The sequence below is a fragment of the Dermacentor silvarum genome, chromosome 10 (genome assembly GCF_013339745.2).
Source record: "Dermacentor silvarum isolate Dsil-2018 chromosome 10, BIME_Dsil_1.4, whole genome shotgun sequence".
Lineage (NCBI taxonomy): Eukaryota > Metazoa > Arthropoda > Arachnida > Ixodida > Ixodidae > Dermacentor > Dermacentor silvarum.
In genome coordinates, this window is record NC_051163.1 from 14,840,152 (window position 1) to 14,863,402 (window position 23,251).

Below are 23,251 nucleotides of genomic sequence, written 5' to 3' on the forward strand. Positions count from 1 at the left end.
TCAGCGGAAACTATCGACAGGTGCTTTGGGTCATACTTTGCCATGCAACGATCAGAACATATCAGTTCTTTGATGCTGCTTAGAGCCTCTTCTTGAGGTTAACCCCATGTCCACTCGCGACCCTTTTGCAAGAGTTCGCACAATGGAGCGCTTATCTATGACATTAGGAATAAACCTGGCTAGGCGATTAGCCATTCCTAGAAGTCTGCACACACCGCTTACGTCACGAGGTGTTTCTAGGTTTTTGAGGGCATCCACTTTCTTTGGATCCGGTTTTATGCCTTCCTTATTGATAAGGCATCCCAGAAACGCTACTTCTGCGACCCCGAATTTGTTTGTTTAGCGTTACACCTTCTTTTTCCAACTTTTCCAATGTTTTCTCAATACACTGGTCATGTTCTGCTTTTGTGCTGCCAAAAATTAATATACCATCGATCAAATTAACAACTCCTGGCATGCCAGTCAAGATTTCGGACATTCGTTTCTGAAAGTATTCTGGCGCCGATGTGATGCCAAAAGGCAGCCTTTGAAAGCAGTACTTTCCGTACGGCTTTGTGAAAGTGGTCAACAGCTGACTCTCGCTGGACAACTAAGTCTGGTAAAAGCCAGAATTCGCATCTAGCCTTGAAAATACTGTTGCACCACTTAACCCTAGCGTCTCATCCACAGTGGGCAGAACATAACGTTCCTGAAGTACATTTCGGTTTAGGTGTGTTAAATCAACACTAATTTGTACTGCACCTGACTGTTTTCACACAGGAGCCATTCCAGCGCACCATTCTGAAGGCCCCTCTACTTTTCTTAATACGAATACGTCTTTCCATGTCGTCCAGCTCATGCTTCCGACAGATGCTGTGGCATCTCTCATGGGAAGAGGAACGCGGCGTGCCACATGAACCCCATAGGGGACAGAGTTTGGCTTCAAGCAGATGGTATACTCTCCCGATAGTGTATCTAATCCCTGAAACAGCTGAGGGTACCGATGCTCCCAAAGTCCTGAAGATGCTACGCCGTCTACAAATTTAACCTCCCCGACCCGTTCTGAGGCTTCTATACCAAGAAAAACGGACCGCAACGAAGCAACGACATATGCTGTCTGTTTGATAGTTGCCTGCTTCCAACTAATAATGCAGTGAACTTTCCCAAAACCTTCAGTCAATTCCAGCTTGGTCCCGTTAGAACTATGCCTGTTCGTGGCCTGCTCTAACTTCCATGGGATTCCAGGGAATGTTGTACGAACCACAGATACATAAGGGGGCGCCCGTGTCTATCTTCGCGGAAACTGGTGTTCCGTTAATAGACACTTCAATGAACTTGGCACTTGCGGAGTAATTGTCAACAGTACCGAGAAAGTATAAATCATTGTATTTGTCGAGTGAAGACAGTCCTACCTTGTTGGATGTGAAGCCCTTCTTGCGACAGACCGCGGTGAAGCGTCCCTTCACGTTGCAGTGGTAACACTTTGCTGCCTTCGCCGGGCACGCCGGCCATGGGTGCGACGCTTGCCCGCAGAACGGACACCGCTGAGCTTTGCTTTGAGATGCTCCTTTCGAAGAGGTTGTGAATTCGCGCTCTTCTTTTCGATAGAGACCACGTCTGTTTCCATTGTCGTAATGGGCGAGCTGTCGTTCCGCAGTTGCTATTGCTCGTGTACTGATTCTTTGAGACGGGTCTTGGCGACGGCGCTTGCCAGCGTGAGGTCGGCATCCATTTGCAGTGTTTCGGAGAGCTTCACGTCCCTGAGGCGAACGACATCGCGAATCATTCTCTCTTTGAAAGTGCCGAAGTCGCACCTGTCTGCAAGCGTGTGCAGAGCTATGACGAATTTCTGGACGGACTCGCGAGGATTCTGGCTTCTGCAGTGAAAGCAAGCGCTTTCGTAAACGACGTTGCGAGCAGCCACGAAGTTGTCAAACTTGCCTTTGACGACCTTGTGTTTCTTGGCGTCGTCTTCCGGCAAGCCGAAGGTTTGAAATATCGTCCTTGCTTGTCTTGCCAATTGCGTAAAGCAGAGTCCGGACTTGAGCTTCCTCGCTGCGCTCGTTCAATCCCGGCGCAAGCCGGTAGTCGTCGAATTCTATCGACCATGCTGGTCATTGGGACGTTCTTTCGAAGTTGAAGTCTGATGGCGGCTGGATGGCGAACAGTCCGGAGGAAGCCGGTCTTGTCACCAGGCATGCTGGTGTTGTCGTGTCTCTTTGTAGAGAGATCCACAGTGAAGAAGCACAGCGTGAGGCTACTTTCCTGACATTAGTCGGCAACTTATGAAACCATGTAGCGTTGCTGCCACTGTCGGGGCAGACGCACTGAAGGAAGAACGCAACAGACAATCGTCCAAGCCGCAAGCCAAGAAGTCCCCGTTTGTTGTCAGCGAACCCTTCATATATCCTGGCGGCCGGACGTCACCGGCGAGCTCGGACGCCGCAGCCGTCTTGGAACGCGGGCGTCGCTCGGTGGAACGCCGTTGCGCGTTCATCGGTGCGCTGGTTGCGTTCGATGCAACGCCACATTATCTACGCCAGGGTGTTCACGACAACGGAATTCGTATCAAGAGTGTTCAAATTGAAATTATGTGATTTGATGCGAAGTACCTAAGGACCACTAAATAAATATGATTGGCTCGGAGGCGCCTACGAGAGTACAGGCGTTTATCTGAATAGAAATATAACATATGAGTGTTTGCAGATTTACCCAACGCGCGGACACTATATAGAGAGGACGCATTAAGCTTCGCCTTTAAAAGTGGAACGCGATAGCCTTATCGGGCGCCGTTCACATCGCATTTTTGTTTCAGTGGGCTTTACCGCAACACAGAACGCGGGAAGGCCAGCTTACAAAGACCAAGCTTACACCGATCCCTTCAAAGTCAGCTTCACCTTTAAACAGAAATGCATTGCTGGGAAGACGTTTTTCCAGGGGCAATATAATTCATCTTATATTAAAATGTGCAGGCCCTAGCACCTTTTTTATTATTTTATTATTGCGATAGCAATTACATGGACACTCCAAAGCAGATTTCTGCCGTCTCCGTCACCGTCGCCGTGAGGTTCCGTACGACGTCAATGGAGATGAAATCGTCGCCGCGCGCCGCCGAACGCTGTATGTGCGAGTGAAAGGGCGCGAGGGACGCGCACTTTCACGGGGAGTGAACCCACGGCGGAGAACAAACGCGCGTTCTGCGCCGTGCTCCCTTACGGGCTGCAGAAGTAGGCGTCTCTTTCCTCCTTTACAATCACCATATATGTAGAGCAAACGCGCCTTCTTCCGACGCGCGAAAGGCCGTGTGGGGGGGGGGGAGGGGGAGGGAAGGGAGGCGACGTTTAGCTGCGGCACCAAGTGCCTATTTATATCAGAGGATCCGGCAATAGTCACCAACGCCGCACGCATTTTGTGCGAACGCGGGCAAAACGCCGACGGCGTCGACAACAGTTCTACGTGTGGCCGGTGCTGCTGCATGTTCAAGTTTATACAGCTGATAAAGCTACTATCATTACTCCGTATAGCTCTCTACAAATTTGCTATCGCAATTGATGCTTCGCCTTTCAGGTGAAACTGCGACAACTTTTTGTTTGCATTTGTCCCTAGGCGCTGCTGCTGCTGATGATGATGATGAAGTGGTGCCTTTCCCTTTGAAACGGGTGGCGCGCGCGAGGATGCGAGCGCCATCTGGATAGCATTTAAGCAAGTAAATTACCCGAGCGCACCGTGTTGGGATGGTAGAAATGCTGGAAAAGGGGTTTGTGTTAAAAGTTTCCTTGTAACGGAATTATGTTTTCTCGTACATTCAAATTACAATCCGACGCCACCATGTCTGTAGGTTGTGGTTAAGTCGTACTTTACTATTTTTCTGACGGATTTCACTGTGAGAAATTCAATTTTTGTTCACCAAAACCTTGCATCACGTGGAGGGCCTGCGCGGGTGGGGTGGTTGGGGATAATGTTTACCGCCACGGACGCTGACGTCGGATTTTCTGCGTCAAGAAGAACATTTCATGAGTGCGGTAAAACTCGGCGAAATACCTTTACGCATTGTAACAGTATACTGTAGATTGTGCTGCGCTGTCCACTCATTGCACACGACTGAGCACACGACTGCTCCAAATGTTGTTGGCTGAAGGAATAGATTCTTCGTCGGGATTGCGCACGCACTGTTCGGACGATCGTCGTCTTTTGGCGCAAAAAAAAAAAAAAAAAAACAGCAAGCAAAAACTTTTCTTTGCACGACTTGTACCCCGTATTACAATGCGGGACAATTTCCCCCCATTATTCTAAAAAAAATCTCGACACATTGCTGGGAAAGCGCGCGCAAAACGACCATGCGCACTCATTTTCTCATTAGCTATGCATCAGCTCAATGTAATTAATAGACGGGCCCCTGCGGGCCCCGAACTACTCGCGCCATCTATTGGCTGCGCACCGGAAACTATTCGCGACTCCAAGTAAATGCTCGTCACCTGGCCGCCGCGCCGAGAAACAGTCTATCCAGCTTTGAAGCGAAAGAGGGTGTCCTATCACGGCATGCGCTGAATGCCTCGTAGCATAGAGTTTCTAAATAAATAGCAATATGAAACTCTACTTCTTCTTCTTTCTGGGGTTTTACGTGCCAAAACCAGTTCTGATTATGAGGCACGCCCTAGTGGAGGGCTCCGGAATAATTTCGACCACCTGGGGTTCTTTAACGTGCACTACAACGCAAGCACACGGGCGTTTTTGCATTTCGCCTACATCGAAATGCGGCCGCCGGGGCCGGGATTCGATCCCGCGACCTCGGGCTCAGCAGCGCAACGCCTTAGCTGACTGAGCCACCCCGGCGGGTTGATGAAACTCTATGCCGCGTAGTTCTCAAAGCGTCCTGATATGCCGCCGCGCACAAGCCCGAAAATGAAAAAAAAAAAGAAGAAAAACGGGGGATGTCGAAAGACTTTTGTTGTGTACTATTATGCGTGTCATCGCGGTGGAAAGACGGCAATGTATACGATTTCATCGTTTCTAGAAAGTACCAGACGACGCTCATCGGGAAGAGACTTAGATAAGAAACTTCCGCATTGGAAAAAGATGACTGATACTATACCGGTTTGTTCAAATCACTTCACTCGGGTCGACTTCTTTATTCCCGGCGAGTAGACCATTGCTTTCTTTTTGTTTATATTGAATATCTTGCGGATGTTTCACATCGCGGAGTGTACTTTCTTCAGGCAGGCGCTTTGATAAATTAGTGATGTACGCTTAGGCTTCATTTGGTTTTTGTTCGTTTATAGTTTTATTGCGGTAGTAAATATATGGACACTTCAAGCGGATTTCTGCTCTCGGCGTCGCCGTCTCCGTGAAGTTCGGTATAAAGTCCAAGGGCGATAAAATCGTCGCCGCGCGCCGTATGTGCGAGTGAAAGCGCGCGGGGGACGCGCGCCTTCACGGAGAGCGAACGCACATCGGAGAGAAAACGCGATCCGTCGCGCGAAAGGCCGTGGGGGTATGGGAGGGAGGGGAGGCGACGCTGTGCTGCGGCACCAAATGCGTGTCTTGCAACCGGGCGCAAGGGTAACTGGCGACGCAATCTCCCACGCGAAAGGAGCAAAGCGGGAAGGCAGGGAGGGAGAGAGGGAGGGGGCTTTTACTCTGCCAACAAATGCGTTCTTGTACTTTGCGCCTGCGCCGGCTGTCGGTGTTGACGCGCGCACCGTATCTTGAAAGCTATCTCCACACGGCTCTGACCTTTATATGCGCTGTGCGTACGCCGCTCAGTTTCCGTTGAAGCGATATAGACCGCACGAACCATCGCGCGATGCGGCGGCCGCGCTTCCCCACGCCCCCGTTTTGACAGTGGTTGTCTCCAGTCATCGAGTCTATTCATGTTTGCTTGTGCGCGCTGACACCCCGCTTGTTAATTCAGTTAGTAAGCGAATGTGTCAAGTATATGCAGCCGATAAAACTACTATCCCTACTCCTTATAGCTCTCTACTATAATTTGCTATCGCAATTGATGCTTCGCCTTTCGGGCGAACTGAGGCATTTTCTGTACCAGCATTAGTCTTACTAATGCTTCAAGCATCAGGAATGTTCTCGCTAATGTAATTTTGTCTGCAGGCGCGGTAGCAGGAATGACAACTGCATCGGAAAATATGAATTTGATCATGACACATGCCCCGGAGCGCATATCGTTTTCATAGCATGTTTAGCGGTACAAGCAGAATAAGCTGTTTTCTCATTCAACGCGGTGAGTTGTCTGTTTATTTTATCGGAAGAAATTTAGAAGCATGCATCTGCAAACAGCGCTCGTTTCAGCTTTGGAGCGTTCGACCTGTCCTGCGCACAGTGCCGCTAGTTTGCTTTCCGACTCTGTGCACGCAGCTAAATTCCGTTACAACTGATTCAATTGGTTTCCAAATCATGCATTTACACTAATACAACTGACTTTGCCAAAAGAAAGCCTTCGCTAAATTTTGGAAACCGATTGGAAGAAACTCAACTTGGTCCGATTGGTTGTTATTCACGTTTCACCAGATTTGAGAATTTCAACTGGATGCAGGTGTCTGCTCTGTTCCCAAGCCCGGGCCCTACCTCGAAAACACTGCGTACTGCAAGCACGAACAAGCACCAGTCATCGGACGCAGACGACCTTATCTCACGTATCAGCTATAACTATAAAAAGAAGGTGCACCCCGACTCACAAACGTAAACCAAGACACACTGATCAGATAACTAGCGCAGAATATCCGTATATAACTTTTGAAAACACGATAGACGTTACTGCCTATATATTGCGAGAAGCGATATGTGATATACTGCAACACGAGTCGCTGTGTGGAGCTGCCTATGAAAGTCGAAAACACTCGAGTATCGTACCTATAGCAGTGTACAGCAAACCCGCGAACAAGTGCTTGCACCTTTCGGAGGCCCGCTACGCACAAACACTTCCTTTTTTAACCTCCGGCTCACTTGAAAGGCTCTTTAGTGAAATCTGATGCGGCTCGCAGGCCGGACGTTTGCAGGCACAGCGCAACAATTTATGCGATTTCGTCGCTCATGTCCTTGAGACCGATCAAAATAAGGTGATCGGCAGCAAGGACCCTTTCGGCTTTCACGAAATACCTTGATTCGCCGCCGCAAAAGAGAAACGGGACCACAGCTAGGGTGCCTTCTAGCCACCCTACCACAGCACCAAGTGAATGAGCCGCCGTGAACCTGGAAGTCGTAGCCATCTTTGTTTATTTGGACAGTGTTGCCAGCTCAAGTAGCGGATTGCAGAGCCGCTCTCTCAACGGTGCCGCCGCGCGTGGCATGCAACCGTGAATGCGCCGCCATGTTTCTACGAATAATTTTTGTAACACTAAGAATATTCAAAATATTATTTTTAAAAAGTCGCAGTTTTGCCCGAAAGGCGAAGCATCGATTGCGATACCAAATTAGTAGAGAGCTATACGAAGCAAGGGTAGTAATTGAATGGACCGTAGAAAGTTGTGAACATTCGCTTACTAACTAAATAAAGAAGCGCGGTGTCACGCGCGCACAGGTAAACATGAACTCATCTCGCTGGATGACCGCGGAAACTCGCTTTGAAAATGCCGGAGTGAGAAAGCGCGCCAGCAGCAGCGGGCAAATTGACCTTCGCGCTGTCTCCCGGCTCGCTTCAACGCGAACTAAACGTCGAAAGCAAAGTGCATACGAAGCTACCATCACTCGGCGCATGCACTTTGTCCCCATGGCAGATCGCTTTGAAGATGAGGGCCGTGCGGGCGCGCACTTCGGCCACATCGCAGATCGCTTTCAAGATACGGCGCCCGTGCGGACGCGCGGTGAGCAGCAGCCGACGGAGCAGAAAGCATCCCCCCTCCTTCTCTCTCCGTCGCCTTCCGCGCGAAGACCGCGCGCTTCCGGCCTGCCTTCCTTCCTCGCGTGCGCTACATTGAGCCGCGATTGCCGGCTCACCCTCGTACGCTTGCTCTCGCACACCCAGGACGATTTTATCACCGTTGGACTGAACCTCAGGCCGACGGCGACGGCAGAAATGCGCTTGGAGTGTCCATATAATTGCTATCGCAATAAAACAAGTATTTACATTTGCGCATGGACAACGTGTGAAGTACATTCCGTATATTTTTTTTCAGAGATCGGATTGCTACTTATAAAATTATGTAAAATTTACGGTGCGTGAAAGGATGCGTTTGCAGACGGCACCATACTTGGTGAACTAGAATACTGGGCGGTATTCACTGAGGGAGAATCGGGATCGCGTTGATTACGCGTCTTGTCTGACTCGCACCTTGTCGTCTGCGCCTGCACACAACAAAGTGGCGCCCTTGCGGTTACCAATTTCACTGCATGGGCTTTATGGGGAGCTTTTCCTCTACAGTTGGTTTTATTAACTCTATGCTTTTCGTGCTCGAAAGCGGTCCAGATGCTTAGTGGCTTTGGTGTTGGGTTGCTAAGCGCGAGGTCGCGGCATCAAATCCCGGCAGCGGTGACCGCATTTCGATGGGGGCGAAATGCAAGAACGCCCGTGTACCGTGCACGTTAAAGAACCGGAGGAGTTCGAAATTAATCCATACTTTCCACAATGGCGTGCCTCATAATCAGATCGTGGTTTTGGCACGTAAAACACCCGAATTTAATTTTAATTTTATCGGTCCAGATGACGTAATAGCGGAATCAGTGAGTGCAGTGGTTTGGGCGCGAAATTGAAGAAGGAAAATTGAATTGAAGTAATAGCAAGAAGCCTTTTTCCTCTGTGCCTTCGTATACAGCAAGTCCGACCACCGACCATAACCGGTCGCCAAATACGAAAACGAGCGTATAAGGAAAAGAAAGCTATTTGCTTGAAAGAAATACAATCATTGCATACTACCATTACTAGCGTGTTAGGTGGAAGCTAATAATTTCAATTGAAGGTCGTTGGGACGCCTGCTTATACATGTAGGCGGAGGAGAGAGAAAGATGTGACTCGACGCGCGTGAGTCACAACCAAAGCCGAATTCACAAAGCTATTCTTTCGTATGTGTTTTATTGCGATGGCAATTATATGGACACTCCAGGCGCACTTCTGCCGTCGCCGTGAGGTCCCGTATAAATTCCTAGGACGATAACCAGGGTGTCGAACGGCATTTTTTTGGTCTTCGGTTCGGGTTCGGGTTCAAGCCTTTCGGGTTCGGTTCCCCCAGCACCATTCCGTTCCGGCTCGAACCGGTTCAGACGGGTTCGGAGAAAAAAAAAAATAAAACAGGAGTGTTTTTTTTTTTGTTTTACTCTTTTAGTGTTGCGTTTTCGTTTCTCTGTCACGTCTGTATAAAAACAAATTCATAATGTAGGTTTCTTTTTCTAAATGTTGTGATTTGGCCAACTTAATTGTACAATCCACTGCAATATGTTTTCGATGGGAGGCCAACGATTACAGCACTAACAGAGTGAGTGAGTGAGAAAAACTTTATTTCGAATCAGAACGCTTTGCGTCCGGCGAGTTAGTGGGTTGGGGCACCCGCCGAGGTTACGGCCAAGACTTCTTGTCTCCCGGCGGCTTCCTTGGCCCGCTGGAATGCCCAGAGTTGGTCTTGCAGGTTCGAGCTGAGCAGCGCGGCCTGCCATCGCGCGCGGAGGCTGTAGGTGGAGGTCTCGCTATCATTATCGTGTATTAGTCCCTGGCATTCCCATAGCATGTGTTCTAGCGTGGCTCTGGTCCCATACACTTTGCATCTATCTGTTGTGTATATTTCTGGATAAATAGCATGCATTAGAGTCGGACTCTTGTACGATTTGGTTTGTCACCACTGGACCGCTTGTGATCAATTGAGTTGCGGATGGGGTGGTGGATAAGTGCGGTTTTGCATCTTGTAATGGTTGGTGATGTCGTTGAACTCTTTGCGGGCAGAGCAACGGCGCTTGTGCGATGCTTTCAACGGATCTACACGGCGTGTTAAAGCTCCTAAGGGTGTCATACATTACGGTTGCAGCTTCGTATATATAGTCGAACCCACATATAGTTCACGCGTCCGAGGCGCTCACGCGTAACGCCGCTACACCTTGCTATTGCTGTCAGCGCTTTGGGGCGAAACGGCCAATGTTGCAGGAATTTGCTACTTAAGTATGAGCGCTCGCCCAAGGGTTTTCCAGCATTATAGAACGTCAACAGTGCAGCCATCGGATCGCTATAGATTTGAATAAAAGAGTGGAATGTTTGCCATTATTGAGCGCGCGTTTCATTCATGCGATTAGTTATCTCAATTTACTTTTGGTTAGTTAATATAATTGAATGATGTGTTACTAGCTGGAGAACCAAGACTTGTCACGAAGACTTAATTACGAGGTTAACTTGCGCAGTCATGATGGTGTTTTAGGCCAAGCCAAGTTGAAGGCGAGTCCGAACTTTCCGCATCCCATCATTCCCAAGCATGCTGTCAAAAAGCCCTTCAGGAAGTCGGTAGGCGTGGAGTCAGATTTTATTCGTTGGCTTCCGCCGTCTCATGGTTAACTTTCGCCTACTTATGGAATTTTCTTTTTTGTACTACTGCTCAGTTCGGTCCTTAAGCGTCTCCCCAGACCCAACTCCGGCAATTGCTCTTGCCAAACCACCAGGCTTTGATGTCGCCGTAGAACGAAGTCCGCTGAAGTTTCGCATGTCTTTGCAACTTTTCACAAAGCTCACAGTATGGTTCCATAAACGGAGGAACGTAGTAACGGTCTTTCCAGGTGTGGTAAGCGGCGTACTCTGTGTAGTTCTTCGATAGCTTTATCAGGTACTTGGCGAGATGCTCGGGAGATTCGAACGAGAGGGCGTCAATATAAGAATTATGGGGCGCGATTTGGCTGTAATTTGCGCCTCCGAACACGACTGGTATGATGTCGTACCTGAGTGCGTTGTAGAACTTCTCGGTGACGTAATCCACGCATATCGAGTTTTCAAAGGCGAGTGCGTAGAAATAGGTGCGCTCGAAGTCCACGTAACAGGAAAGACCTCGGGTCTTATTGCACTCGTGGTCGCCACAGGCACCGTACACATCAACATCCATGTATTTCCTCAGTTCAGCTACGAAATGTTCTCTTCCACTGGTGGAATTGCATCTGCTGACCATCCATACGGCGGTTTTGTTCTTTGACTTCCAGAGGGCCCTCAAGTCTCTCTTCGCAGTCGTAGTGAAGGCATCGCGAGGTACAAACCTACCGTAGGGCGTGTAAGCGTCCGAGTCTCTTCTGTACGTCATGGTCCAGTTAAACATGCCGTGCGTGAAGTGGAATTCTGTGAACCCGGCATGTGGTGGCGGTTCCATCGAAAAGAAGACCCATCTCTGCCAGCTGAAGCGCTTCGGCGGGAGATCCGTCATATCGAGGTCGCGCACATGGAAAATGACAGCGTCACTATGTTCTATCAGGCGTCGGTCATTCGTGATGCGGCACGTAGGTGCGCATTCTTCCAGCAATGTTTCGCTGTTTCTCGCGTCGTCGAGCTTGCCGTACCAATCGCCATAGTAGCTGGTCCACATCATGATCCGCGGCAAATCCATTGCCACATTGTCATTGTTTGGCGCGCCGAACAAAGGGCGAGGCTGAACCTTTACCTCTGGTATTGTTATATATCTGGGCGGCGGTGCCATGAAGTAACACGCGAAAAGGGCTGTCAGCACCATGATGAAACATAAGCGCTGATTAGGCGTCTTGACAGATCTCAGGGGAAGTGGCACGTGACGGAGGAACCAAGTGCGATTCTGCAACGGACGAAAGAAAAGATGGTGTAAATTGGCACGCGAATCGCAAAATATAATTACACTTCAACTCGTTTGTATACGCGCAAATATGTCACATAGAAACACCATTACAAGGATGATGTTCGCGTGTGATGCGTTGGAAGGTAGTAGTACCTCGTCTGTAAGATCGTATACATTGGTGTAACGCAGTACGCTGTGCGCAGTGTCCCCTCCACACGCGGTGCAGTATACATATATGGCCAAGAGATTTTATCTCGAGCGAGCAGGGTCGTCAGTGGGCCCGCCACCCGTTTTACGCGTTGACGCTGTGGGAGTGCGAAAGAAGAAAAAAAAAAAAAAAAAAAGAAAAGGAGGGAGAGCAAAGCACCACTTTTTTTTTTTTTTTTTTTTGAAGCTCTTCACGGCATAAGTACACATAGCCACAAGCATGTGCATATGTATCTCTACGCAAGAAATTGGAAAGAAATTACGCAGTCTATGCGGTCATCACCGAGCTGCCGCCCTTTAGCGGAGAGCTAAGCTCTGATGTAAACAGATCGCCTCTATTGTCTAAAGCTTCCGTTTACAGAATGCCGCGTTGTCGGACGGCGCGTAAACAAAGAGACCGTTGCTTCCTAAAAGAAAAAGGTGTTTGTGCCTTGTCTGCTGCCGCAGTGGTCGGATAAGAGAAGAGCATATACGTTGTGAAGTTTTAGAAACGGCCAAGGTGCTCGCCGGTTGGTCGTTCGCAGGTTGGACGCTCGTGCTTTCTCATTTCTTAAAAAAAAAAAAAGAAAGCTTGCCTATAATCCTGTCTCTTTCGTGAGAAAACATTGTACTAGGTTCGAATATATGTCCCGGGTCCTGCCAATGTTGTGTTCGTGTGCCGCGATCCACCGAAACTAATGTAGTAGTTAGTAAAACCGTTGTTATTTGGACGCATCAGTCGCATGTGAAGTAGGTTGCTGCTTCGCGGTGACTATCTTATTGAAAGCCATTCTTACCAGCTGCATTACATAAAGAAGTTAATTAGTATGGATTTTACCTCACGTTTTTGGGCATTAAAGCCACCAATCGTAGCTAAGCGATATGCTTCGTCAGAGGAATTGTGCAACACCGCGGAGGACATAAAATCTTTTCGCATTGCTGCACAACACTTAAATTATCGCACAATAAACACAGAACGAAATGAATCATTTTACTAAGCTTTAAAAATATTGTGCAAGAAACCGTTAAGCGAACTGCTCTCCTTCCATCTCGCATTAGAAAGTGCAATATTGTTCACTTGCAAAAAAAAAAAAAAGAAAAAAAAAAGAAAACGGGAAATGAAATATTAGACGAGCTTGCGGCCCATAAACCAAGTCAATAGGCGACAGTTGGTTCTGCAGCTGTGGTACATGCTGCTGGGTCTAGTGCCGAGTTCCGCAGCGCCGACTCCCCCACCCTACCGATAGGGTCGAGACCTTGGACGTAAAGGGAACGAACTGCCCTAGACCAACTGGAGCATGCATCTGCACCTATGGAAGTGCGGTTGGACGTCTATGAGCCTGTCGTGTCCATCATCGCAGTAGTGGTTCTGGCAAGGGCACAATATAATGCGAGAAAGCAGTGTAGAAGGACGGCGGACGGGCAGCCTGCTGCGAGCTAAGCTATTCGGGCAGCGATTAGTACAAGGATATCAACGAGATCGCGAAAGCTTGAAAGATCGCTCCACCGGCCACGATACCCGAGCTGATTAAAGAAGCCACCAAGAAAAATGTGGATAATGCCAATGACCTTCTCATCGACAGCTAACCGAGCAAAATCGAGCAGGAGGAGCACTGTCATCGTCAGCCAACACGTCCGTTTCCTCGCGGGTGGCAATGTTTTGAGAACAGAAGAGGAAGAAGCGCGCCATCACCACGCTCACGTGCCAGCGGACACGGGGTTCCAATAAAGCATCGGCAACGAGCAATCAAACTATGGACGCGCAGTTACTTCGTTTCTTACAGGGAGAGCACTTGAGATTGTAATAAAGAGGGTGGAGCAGAATCTCGTGGGTGCCCCAAGGGGCCTCGCAGGGGATCGAAGCTAGGTAAAGAAAAGCAGCAGAATAGACACAGCCAATTACTATAGCAGTCGGTGGCGCTTACAGATGTCGCCGTAACAGGGTGCCGGGCTGGTTGAGCGTGGACGGAAGGTGGTGCAAGGTTGCCGCCTGAACGAGCCTTGGCCGGAGACCGCGGACCACAGCCCCGGGGCGCGGAGGAGGAAGCCATGCCAGTGTGATGCTGTTGTTGTCCACGTCTGCGTCCTAGATGTTAGCGGCACCAGTTCTTCTCCAAACCAAACGATAATGACGATGACGATCACGATGGTTCCTTCAACAATGGCACTTACGGTCCGGCATCGGCCAAGAACTTGGTAGCATTATCACAAATATGTAAATAACGATATAATAGAAACCGTTCATAAATATATTGTGTAATAGGCAGTCTTTCATAAACGAGATGAAAAAAAAAAACTTTAAAACATAATATTATTTCTTGCCTCATGCAAGGTTCGTTGGGTGGCTGGTCGGTTGGTTTTGCCTTGGCGACATGCCTAAACCCGCGACGGGGACAGACCGTGGATCGGGCTGTAGTGGGAAAGAAAAGAATTTATTTGAGTAATTAAAGAAATATGTTAAGGGATTATTCATTGTATGTATTAATGAGTCCCCATATTAGATGACATAATTTTTTTCAAACTCTGCGGTTGTGCATCTGTACGGATCTATTAAAGAAGAGATGCTATTATTATTGTTAGTCACTTACGACGAGAGAGGGGGCATTGGAGAGAGGGGGCATTGGATTTCTTATTTGTTCGCCTTAAATATAATGATGGTATTAAGCACCATTCTGTTAAAAAAACTCTTGTGACGACGCCACAAGTAAGAGCATCACGGGAAGCGCAGGTCCAGCCTAAGCTGGCGAAGAAGACCTTCCAGAAGGCGTCTCTTTTTTTTATTGCGATAGAAGTTATATGGACACTCCAAGCGGATTTCTGCCTTCGTCGTGATGATGATGATAGTAGCCTTTCTTATTTACCGCCGTCGCTCGATGAACCCGGTTCGGTTAGAGCGTATCCGAGTCAGTTCTTGCCAACGGTCGCGGGATCGAATGCGCGTGGCGGCGCATTTCGATGGAGGCGAAATGCAAAAACGCCCGCGTGCTTGCGTTGTATGCACGTGAAACAAGTGAAATCAGAACGCGTGAAACGAAAGGGAAGAAGACCTGTAGCGAAGCCAGGTATCGATTTCACGGGGAGTTATCGATGTGCGGCATAATACGGCGGAGAGCAAGCCACCTGCGACTGAGGTCGCTTGAGCCGAACAATCGCGCAAAAGTTTGCCGTGTGTTTCTACACAGATCAGCCGACTAGGGAGGGTCGTACTGGCAGAGTTATCGGTAGGCATGCTTTGTGTTGCTGTGGAAGGGAGGCGTTTTTAGAGCTGCGGCACCAAACCAAACTTCTGCGTATTTAGCATAGCTAAAAAAGTTTCTTTGAGAGTTGTTGCTCTTCAAGGAAGCAGTGCGTAGCCCAACAAGGACTTCATCTAGTCACGACGCTGCCCTCGATTATCTCGGCAGTGATCGCGTTGCTGTTATCGGGCTCTTCGTCGAAAACCCAATGCCGAGACCGCCGCACGCAACAGAGGCACTTTGCACCGGCAAGTTGCAGCGTAATCATGCCACAATTAAAATTTGGAGTTGGATATCTCGGAGCCGTGCTGCAAATTCACGACGGCGCCTGAATACGACTCACAATTTTAGCGGCTGCAACAGCGACGCTGGCCACATAACTTATTTGGCGTGGTCTACACGAGTGCCTAACATAAAGTTCAGCCGGTTGGAATTGTTTCTTAAATAAAATTTGTGATCTGCTTCGGTGCTCCGCTGTTGGGACATGTTTCCAAGTTTATACACCTTCGAGGAGGACTATAACTCTCCTATTCTCAAACAGCCCTCGATCGAAACTCCTCCTTGTTACTCTCGACTGATAAAGACACAATTCTAAAGAATTCCCGTGCATGATCATGAAGCTCAGTGACCATTTCTTTGGAGGGATGGATGACGGCGCTATCTTTCCTCTTGAGTCGAGGTGTTGTGTTGACTAGAGGAGTGTTCTTGAATACGGGCGTCACGCCCCGCTCCAACGCGGCAACGACTACGCTGGGTGTTTACGATATGCGAATCACCGCGTATGAAGACTCGCGAAGCCACCTACAAGAACAACGATGTGGCGTGTTAGCCGAGAGCGCGAGCCAGCGTCTTCATGTTTTGTTTCCCACTCGTCGTCATCCTTTTACACAAGGAGCGCATCTGCTCGCGTTTCTCTAACCACGCGACGCCATCCTAGGCCCGCGCGCTGGCGTTGGCCGCTGACGTCACGCTTCCCCAGTTCGCAGACGCGGCTCGAGGCTTCACCCCGCTCCGCGAGAACTCAGCCAAACGGATCCGGCGGGTTTGAGCCTCCTATGCTTAATGTACGACAATAAAACTGCAAAGTTTCAATGAAAAACTTGTAGCATACGAACGGTACTGTGCTCGTGCTGGATATTGTCAACGTGTAACTGTGATCACAATGACTGCTACAGTTAAAAAATATTGCCTATGCGTAGTTCTTAGTTTAGCTGTTATTATTTATATGTGAACACTTCAGCGAGAGATCTCTTTCATTAAGCAGGTTGGTCGCGGAACCGACGACAGCCAATGAGGCAACCGATGACACCCCGAGGGGGAACTATGTTAATCAGGCGCGAAGGCGCTCGCGCGCACATCGGCGTCCTTGGCAAAAGGGACGTCCCCTCGTTCATTCGACGCCACCGATGGGACGAGTAGGGCACGACCGGTCCCAGGAGGTCCAAGGTGTTCATGAGAAAAAATAACTACGGCAACTTCGGAACGGTCGCCGCGCGCCGTATGCTGTATGTGCAAGTGAAAGCGCGCGAGGGACGCGCGCTTTCACGGGGAGCGAACGCACGACGGAGAGCAAGCGCGACTTCTTCCGTCGCGCGAAAGGCCGTGGGAGGACGGGAGGGAGGGAGGGTAGGCAACGTTTAGCTGCGGCACCAAATGCGTATTTATATAAAACGTTGAGAGGCAAGAAGGTGGTAAAGACTTCCGACGCTGCTCGACGAGTGTCGCGTTCTGATCTCGTCGAAAACCTCCGAGCCGCCCCCAGAGGCACCGGCAACAGTCACCAACGCCGCGCGCATTCGGTGCGAACGCGGGCAAAACGCTGACGGCGTCGACAACAGTTCTTGGCGTTGCTGGTGCTGCTGCATGTCCAAGTTTAAGAGCTGATAAAACTACCATCCTTACTCCGTATAGCTCTCTACTAATTTGCTATCGCAATTGATGCTTCGCCTTTCGGGTGAAACTGGAAGTGAAACTGCTCGGGAAATAGCATTGGCAGATGTTAACTGACATCTGCCAATTATTGCACCAATCTGCCAGCATACTAACACATCTGTTAAGTAGAAGGTGATCATTGTGACTGTTAATTTCTCTGTAAATAATGCAGTCATCAACAAATAACTTTATACTGCACTCTATGTTACTGGTCATGTCATCAATAAACATTAAGAATAAAACTGGCCCAAGCACAGATCACTGCGGAACTCCAGATGTTACTGGTACATTTTTTGATGGCATGTTTTTGCGGGATCGAATCCCGGCCGCGGCGGCCGCATTTCAATGGAGACGAAATGCAAAAACGCCTGTGTTCTTGCATTGTAGTGCACGTTAAAGAACCCCAGGTGGTCAAAATTAATCCAGAGCCCTCCACTACCGCGTACATCATAATCAGAACTGGTTTTGGCAGCTAAAACCCCAGAAAAAAGAAGATGGTGGCATGTTTTCTATTACTACAAATTGGTATCTGTCTAATAAAAAGTATTTAACCCAGTTCCACCTGGATTAAATACTTTTTATTAGACAGATACCAATTCTTAGTAATAGAAAACATGCCATCAAAAATGTACCAGTAACATCTGGAGTTCCGCAGGGATCTGTGCTTCGGCCAGTTTTATTCTTAATATTTATTAATGACATGACCAGTAACACAGAGTGCAGTCCCACCCTCAAGGGCAGACCGCCCAAGGGATACGGCGGACCGACACAATACGAAGAAATCAAAATCCACACGCAGGAAGGGATCGAAATCCCAAAGGTACGAAAGATCAAGGTCCTAGACGAACGGAGTTAACGGTGAGACTGTCAACAAACTATAACGACCAAGGTCAGCAACGCCACGCGCCTAATCCGGCGGATTTCAAGCAGAAGAAATGGCATGAGAGAGAAAAGCGCGATCAGGCTCATCCACTCTTTCGCCATCAGCCATATTGCCTACACGTGGTGGCCTTTCACAACTGGTCAACTAGCGAAAGAACAAGAGTAACATGCTCATCCGAAGAACGTTTAAGCTTGCCCTCGGCGTCCCGGACTCCGCCAGTACGGAGCTCCTCCTCGAGCTAGGGCTGCACAACACGCTCGAGGAGATCGCCGAAGCACAACGCATATCTGAGCTCGAAAGACTCACAGAGACCGACACGGGCCGATACATCCTCGACCGACTGGACATCACGTACCACAAACAGCACGGACACAAAGCGCAAATATCCAAGGGAATCCGAGAAACCATACACGTTGCAGCCATCCCCCGGAACGTCCACCCTGACTTCAACAAAGGTCGCGGACTAGCAAGAGCCAAAACCCTCCTCCGACTGTACGGAAGGGAAACCGACGCGCGCTTCATTGGCGCCGCGGAACACCCCGATGGCAGACGCTTCACTGTAGCAGTACTAGACGCCAACTCCAAAACCGACAACGCGTGTAGCGTCGAAACCCAACATCCAGAGGAAGCCGAAGAGGTAGCCATTGCCCTGGCCCTCTCGAATCCGGACTGCAACACCGTCCTGAGCGACTCCCAGGCGGCGGTGAGAAACTTTGCCAAAGGACGCATTCACCCTAAAGCCATCAACATTCTTAAGAGAATACGCACCCCCAAGGACCGCTCGAGTCGCATCGTATGGTTCCCCGCCCACGTCAACACGGGTGGCCAGGCACCCCCGTACCTCAACGAGGTAGCCCACAGCAGAGCGCGAGAGCTGACGGACCGCGCCCGGCTGGCCTCTCGGGAAGACCCCCGAACCGAACGAGACAGTCTGACCAGATACAACGACCATTACAAAGATGTACCAACAAACAAGAAGAACATTCCCAGCACCACACAAATACCTAAACAGGGCACAAGCAGTGGCCCTACGTCAACTGCAAACAAAAACCTTCCCGAACCCGTTTCGCTTCAAACGGATATTCCCCGCAGTACACAAAGAAGAAACATGCAAGATACGCAAGCAGGAAACAGTTACACTCAAACACATGCTATGGCAATGTAACGCCCAAAACAAAAACGAATTAAACTCCGAGACCCTATCGCTGAGGTGGGCCGCCGCTCTGTGCAGCTCCGACATCGGCGACCAACTCTGGGCTGTCCAGCAGGCCCGCGAGGCGGCGCTGAGACAGGATCTCGACGTCCCGTCGTGGGAGACCTGAGCCCGGGTCGCCAGAACTGCAGGACAATTCAATAAAGTTATTACCAACCAAGGTGGTTATTGCCCCTTTTCCAAGCACGGTTTCTAGTTTCGCTATTAGTTTTATGTGCAAGACAGAATCATTAGCTAGGTCAAGCAATATCATATCCATTTGACTGTGGTTATTGATAGCACACGCAAGGTCATGAACTACTTCAGTGAGCTGAGTAATGGTTGACAAACAGCTGCGAAAACCGCGTTGATTAGGTGATAGGTAGTTTATTGTCTCTAGGAAATTTGTGATATGTTTCAGAATTATATGCTCGAGCAATTTACAGGATGTGCTTGTTAATTATATTGTCTTGAAATTAGGCGGCGCATCTGTCTCCGTATTTGTGGATTGGAGTTACTTTAGCGACTTTCCAATCGTCTGGTAGTTTGGAAGTTAAAATTGATTTGCGAAAGATCAGGCCATGATACGTGCTACATAATTCCGCATATTTTTTGAGGAAAATATTAGGAATGTCATCAGGGCCGTTACACTTTTTAGGATCTAGTTTTAGGAGGAGGTTAAGAATTTCGGCGTCAGTGATGTCTATGGGAACAATACTCGCATTAGTAGTCGTTCCGAGGGGAGGTAGAAAACCATTATCTTCCTTACGCACTGAATGAAAAAAATTGTTAAATTCGTTTGCTCTAGCGGTGTTTTCTTCTGGCTAGGGCGTGGACGCAGAGGACGTGCTCACGCGAAAATGTCTCCAGAATCTTTGCGGATTACTTGTAAGAAGGTTCGGAAGGGTTACCTTGAAGTAGTGTTGCGTCGCTTATCTTTTCTTTTCTTTGAAGTCTGCAACAGCGGTTACAAGCTTTGAATTTTTGCTTGGGTCACTAGCACTGTTTTTAATTGTACGGCGTAACCGTTGAACTCGTTGTTTTGCGTGGATGACTTCTCGAGTTATCCACGGATAATCTGACAGAGGTCGTTTACGCTTAAGAGGTATGAAGTTACTCATGCAATGAAGAACAATGCTTTTAAAAAAGAGCAATAGCGTGTTAACAGCTGCAGATGTTTCTAAAGCCATTTCAGAGAACGATTGTAACTCATGCGCAAGATAAGTCGATATGCTACCGTCGTCAGCTCTTGCAAAGTTAGGCACATTTACTACAGGTGACAAAGTTTTTAATGTACTACGTAATGGTAATAGACATAGTGGAATTTGGTGATCCGATATACTCTCACTAATGTGAGTCACTGCAAGTCACCTGAATGTGACTTGCAGGAAAATGAGTGCTAAGAAATATCAAGTCTAGAATATTTGCTGTGGAACCTTGCGTGCGTGTATAGGCTGCAATTCGACCTGTTGAAGGTTGAAGTTAAGCATGAGGTCAACTAGCACATTCGAAGCAAATGATTTGTGATGCATAGTAGCCCAGTTAAAGTCTGGAAGGTTAGAGTGTCCCATGAGCATGACTCGGGAGTTGCGCACTTTTTGCACGAATTCCTGAAGGGCCTCTATGCACTTGTGACCTGCGGACGGACTCCGGTAAACACATCCGGTGACAATTGGATTGCTATTGCACAGAATCTTGCAAAATACTGCTTCAGCATCCTCAACCCTTGGCTGGAGCGCAAAAGGAATGGACTTTTTAATTAGTAGGGCCGCGCCCCCGCGCATCGACTTGATCGATCTTTTCTAATCACCGAGTAGTTTGGCGGTGCGATTTCCTGGCTCTGGATTGCAGATGAAAGCCATGTTTCAGTGACACTATGTCAGGGTCGCGATCAAGTAAAAGATCTTCAAATGTGTCAAGCTTGTTCAGTATATACTCCTGGCGTTTATATTCACGAGTGTTAGTCCCTTGACTGCGCATTGCTGCTGCTGATCATGATGATGCCTCAATCAATGGCACAACCCACTGTGGGGGATAGGCCACGAACCGGGTGGTATTATGATCGAAATTTACTGCGGATTGCTGCGAGTCACTGGCCGGCTTATCCCTTCGTCGTTTTTTTTTTTTTTTTTTTTTTTTGCAAGTGGCACTTTTATCATTCCGTTTGTCACACCAGACGTATGGCCGATTGCTGATGTGCAATTTATCGAACGCGAGGGACACTTTCTCGTGTTTTTCGCGTTTTTTTTTTTCGCGCTATCCCAAAGCTTCTTTCTTATTTCTCGCACTTTTTGTGAAAAGTCTTCCCCGATAGACCAGTCTGTGTTTTTCAGTTTATATAACCTCTCTTTAATATGTGTTTTTTGTCGCGAATTTACGAGCTTGAATATAACAGGCCTTGCCTTGTTTCTTTTAGCCTTGCCTAAGCGGTGGATGCGTTCTGTAGTTACCGCTTCCAAACCAAGCGTGTCCTGGACGATTTTTCGGATTACTGTATCTTCTAGTGCCTCAATAGTTTCCCCTTCAACTTCGGGAATGCAATAGACAATCAAATTCGACCTCCTACTACGATTATCCAGGTCGTCAATTCTTTTTTCAAGCGCTTCAATGATGCGATTCATATTAATAACCTGATTTTGGCAAGAATCAAGTTTTCTTTCCATTATAGTTAACGCGTCTAATTTGATTTCTATATCAACCAGCCGCTTTTCCTTAATGTCCTTGATATCTGTTGCAATTCCCTTAAGATCCTTAGAGTCTAGAGATCTGGGCAAGGTCCGGTCTTGGGTTGGTTTCAATGTCTACTCCAAGCAAGAGCAGGCCCCCCAGATACACTGCTGTCTCGATCACAAAGGAAAATGGCCGTGGGCATGCTAGCACTACCAAAAACGGATTGCTCGTGCGAATGCACGTACCATATAACGCACATAATATAGATTTATAAATATATTACTAAATTAAAAGTCCCTATGCACCCTGCCAGCAAATGTTTATTCCTCACCTGCACGGATACTGGACAAGCATGAAACGCTTCGGTAGATGATTTAGGCCACGTTAGCTTAACTTATAGTGCTCCAAAATGCTTACGTTATATAAAATTCACTCGACAGTGCTAGCAGCAATTTTAGCGATATTGAAGTAATTTATCTACTTTGAAACAAGCGTTTCGATTGCGAATGCATTCAGTCAATTTCAAGTTTCAGAATTCTACTAAATTAACAAATATTACTAAACAAAACATGCTTAAGACATTCAAGCGAAAGTGTGTTCAAACTGCCTTATCATCCCGATGACTATTTGGATTTGCGAAACGAACAAAAGCACGCAGAGCGGCATGCTGAGCTCTCCATGAGCATTGCTAACGAGGAAAAATTAGCCCAAAACAAAAGACAACTCACATGGGAAGAAACGGCAAAGACAAGGGCAAGTTAATAACGGCTCGAACATTCACTATTGAAGGTGACTCTTCATTCGGCACGCGAATTTGTCAAGTCGATGCACAGTGCTCAGCAATCGACACGTGATACACGGAGCGCGTGCCTGCCTGCGCTTTTCTGCGCCATCGGTGATCGCTTGGTGATCGCTGTGGGACCTAATGCTGCCACAGTTTGTCACGAAGGCTTTCGCTTTCATTGTATACCACGATGTATCAGCTCGGTGCCCTATGCGCTTGCGGTTGGCGCAAAAATTGCCGGCAACCATGCGATCCGAGTATCGCCTTTCAGCCAGTGGCCTTTCGGTTACACCGTCGACCACTGGCTGCGGCTAATGGTTTCCACATAGACCATGCTTACCCTGCCTAGATGCATGTGCGGTGACACACATGTGTAAGACTACAAATGTTGCTTCTTGCGAGCGGCGATGCTTAAACAGCGCCTTCGTTATGCCTGAGCGGGTCGCTCGCGTGCTATAGACAACAGTGAAGGGCACTGTATACACATGAGTCTAAAGAAACCACTCAAAGCAGCGTGAACATAGCAGAACTCCCATTGAATGTAATTTAATTGAGCCGTTCCCTGCTCTCAAATGTAATCGCGCTCTGCCGAATTAGATCGATGCTGGCGTGTCATTGCCGTATATCTGATCTTTGGTCACCGTAGCCAATGGATGTTCAATACGCCACAGGAACAAC

General features: G+C 48.4%; 1 protein-coding gene across 1 annotated transcript; it reads right to left on the reverse strand.

Moving 5' to 3' along the window:
* Positions 1-9,925: 9,925 nt before the first annotated feature.
* On the reverse strand, positions 9,926-11,691 carry LOC119466642 (alpha-(1,3)-fucosyltransferase C). The gene has a single exon (XM_037727160.2). It carries the CDS (start codon positions 11,610-11,612, stop codon positions 10,512-10,514), a length of 1,101 nt encoding a protein of 366 aa, XP_037583088.2. The 5' UTR covers positions 11,613-11,691; the 3' UTR covers positions 9,926-10,511.
* Between the last annotated feature and the right edge of the window lie 11,560 nt (positions 11,692-23,251).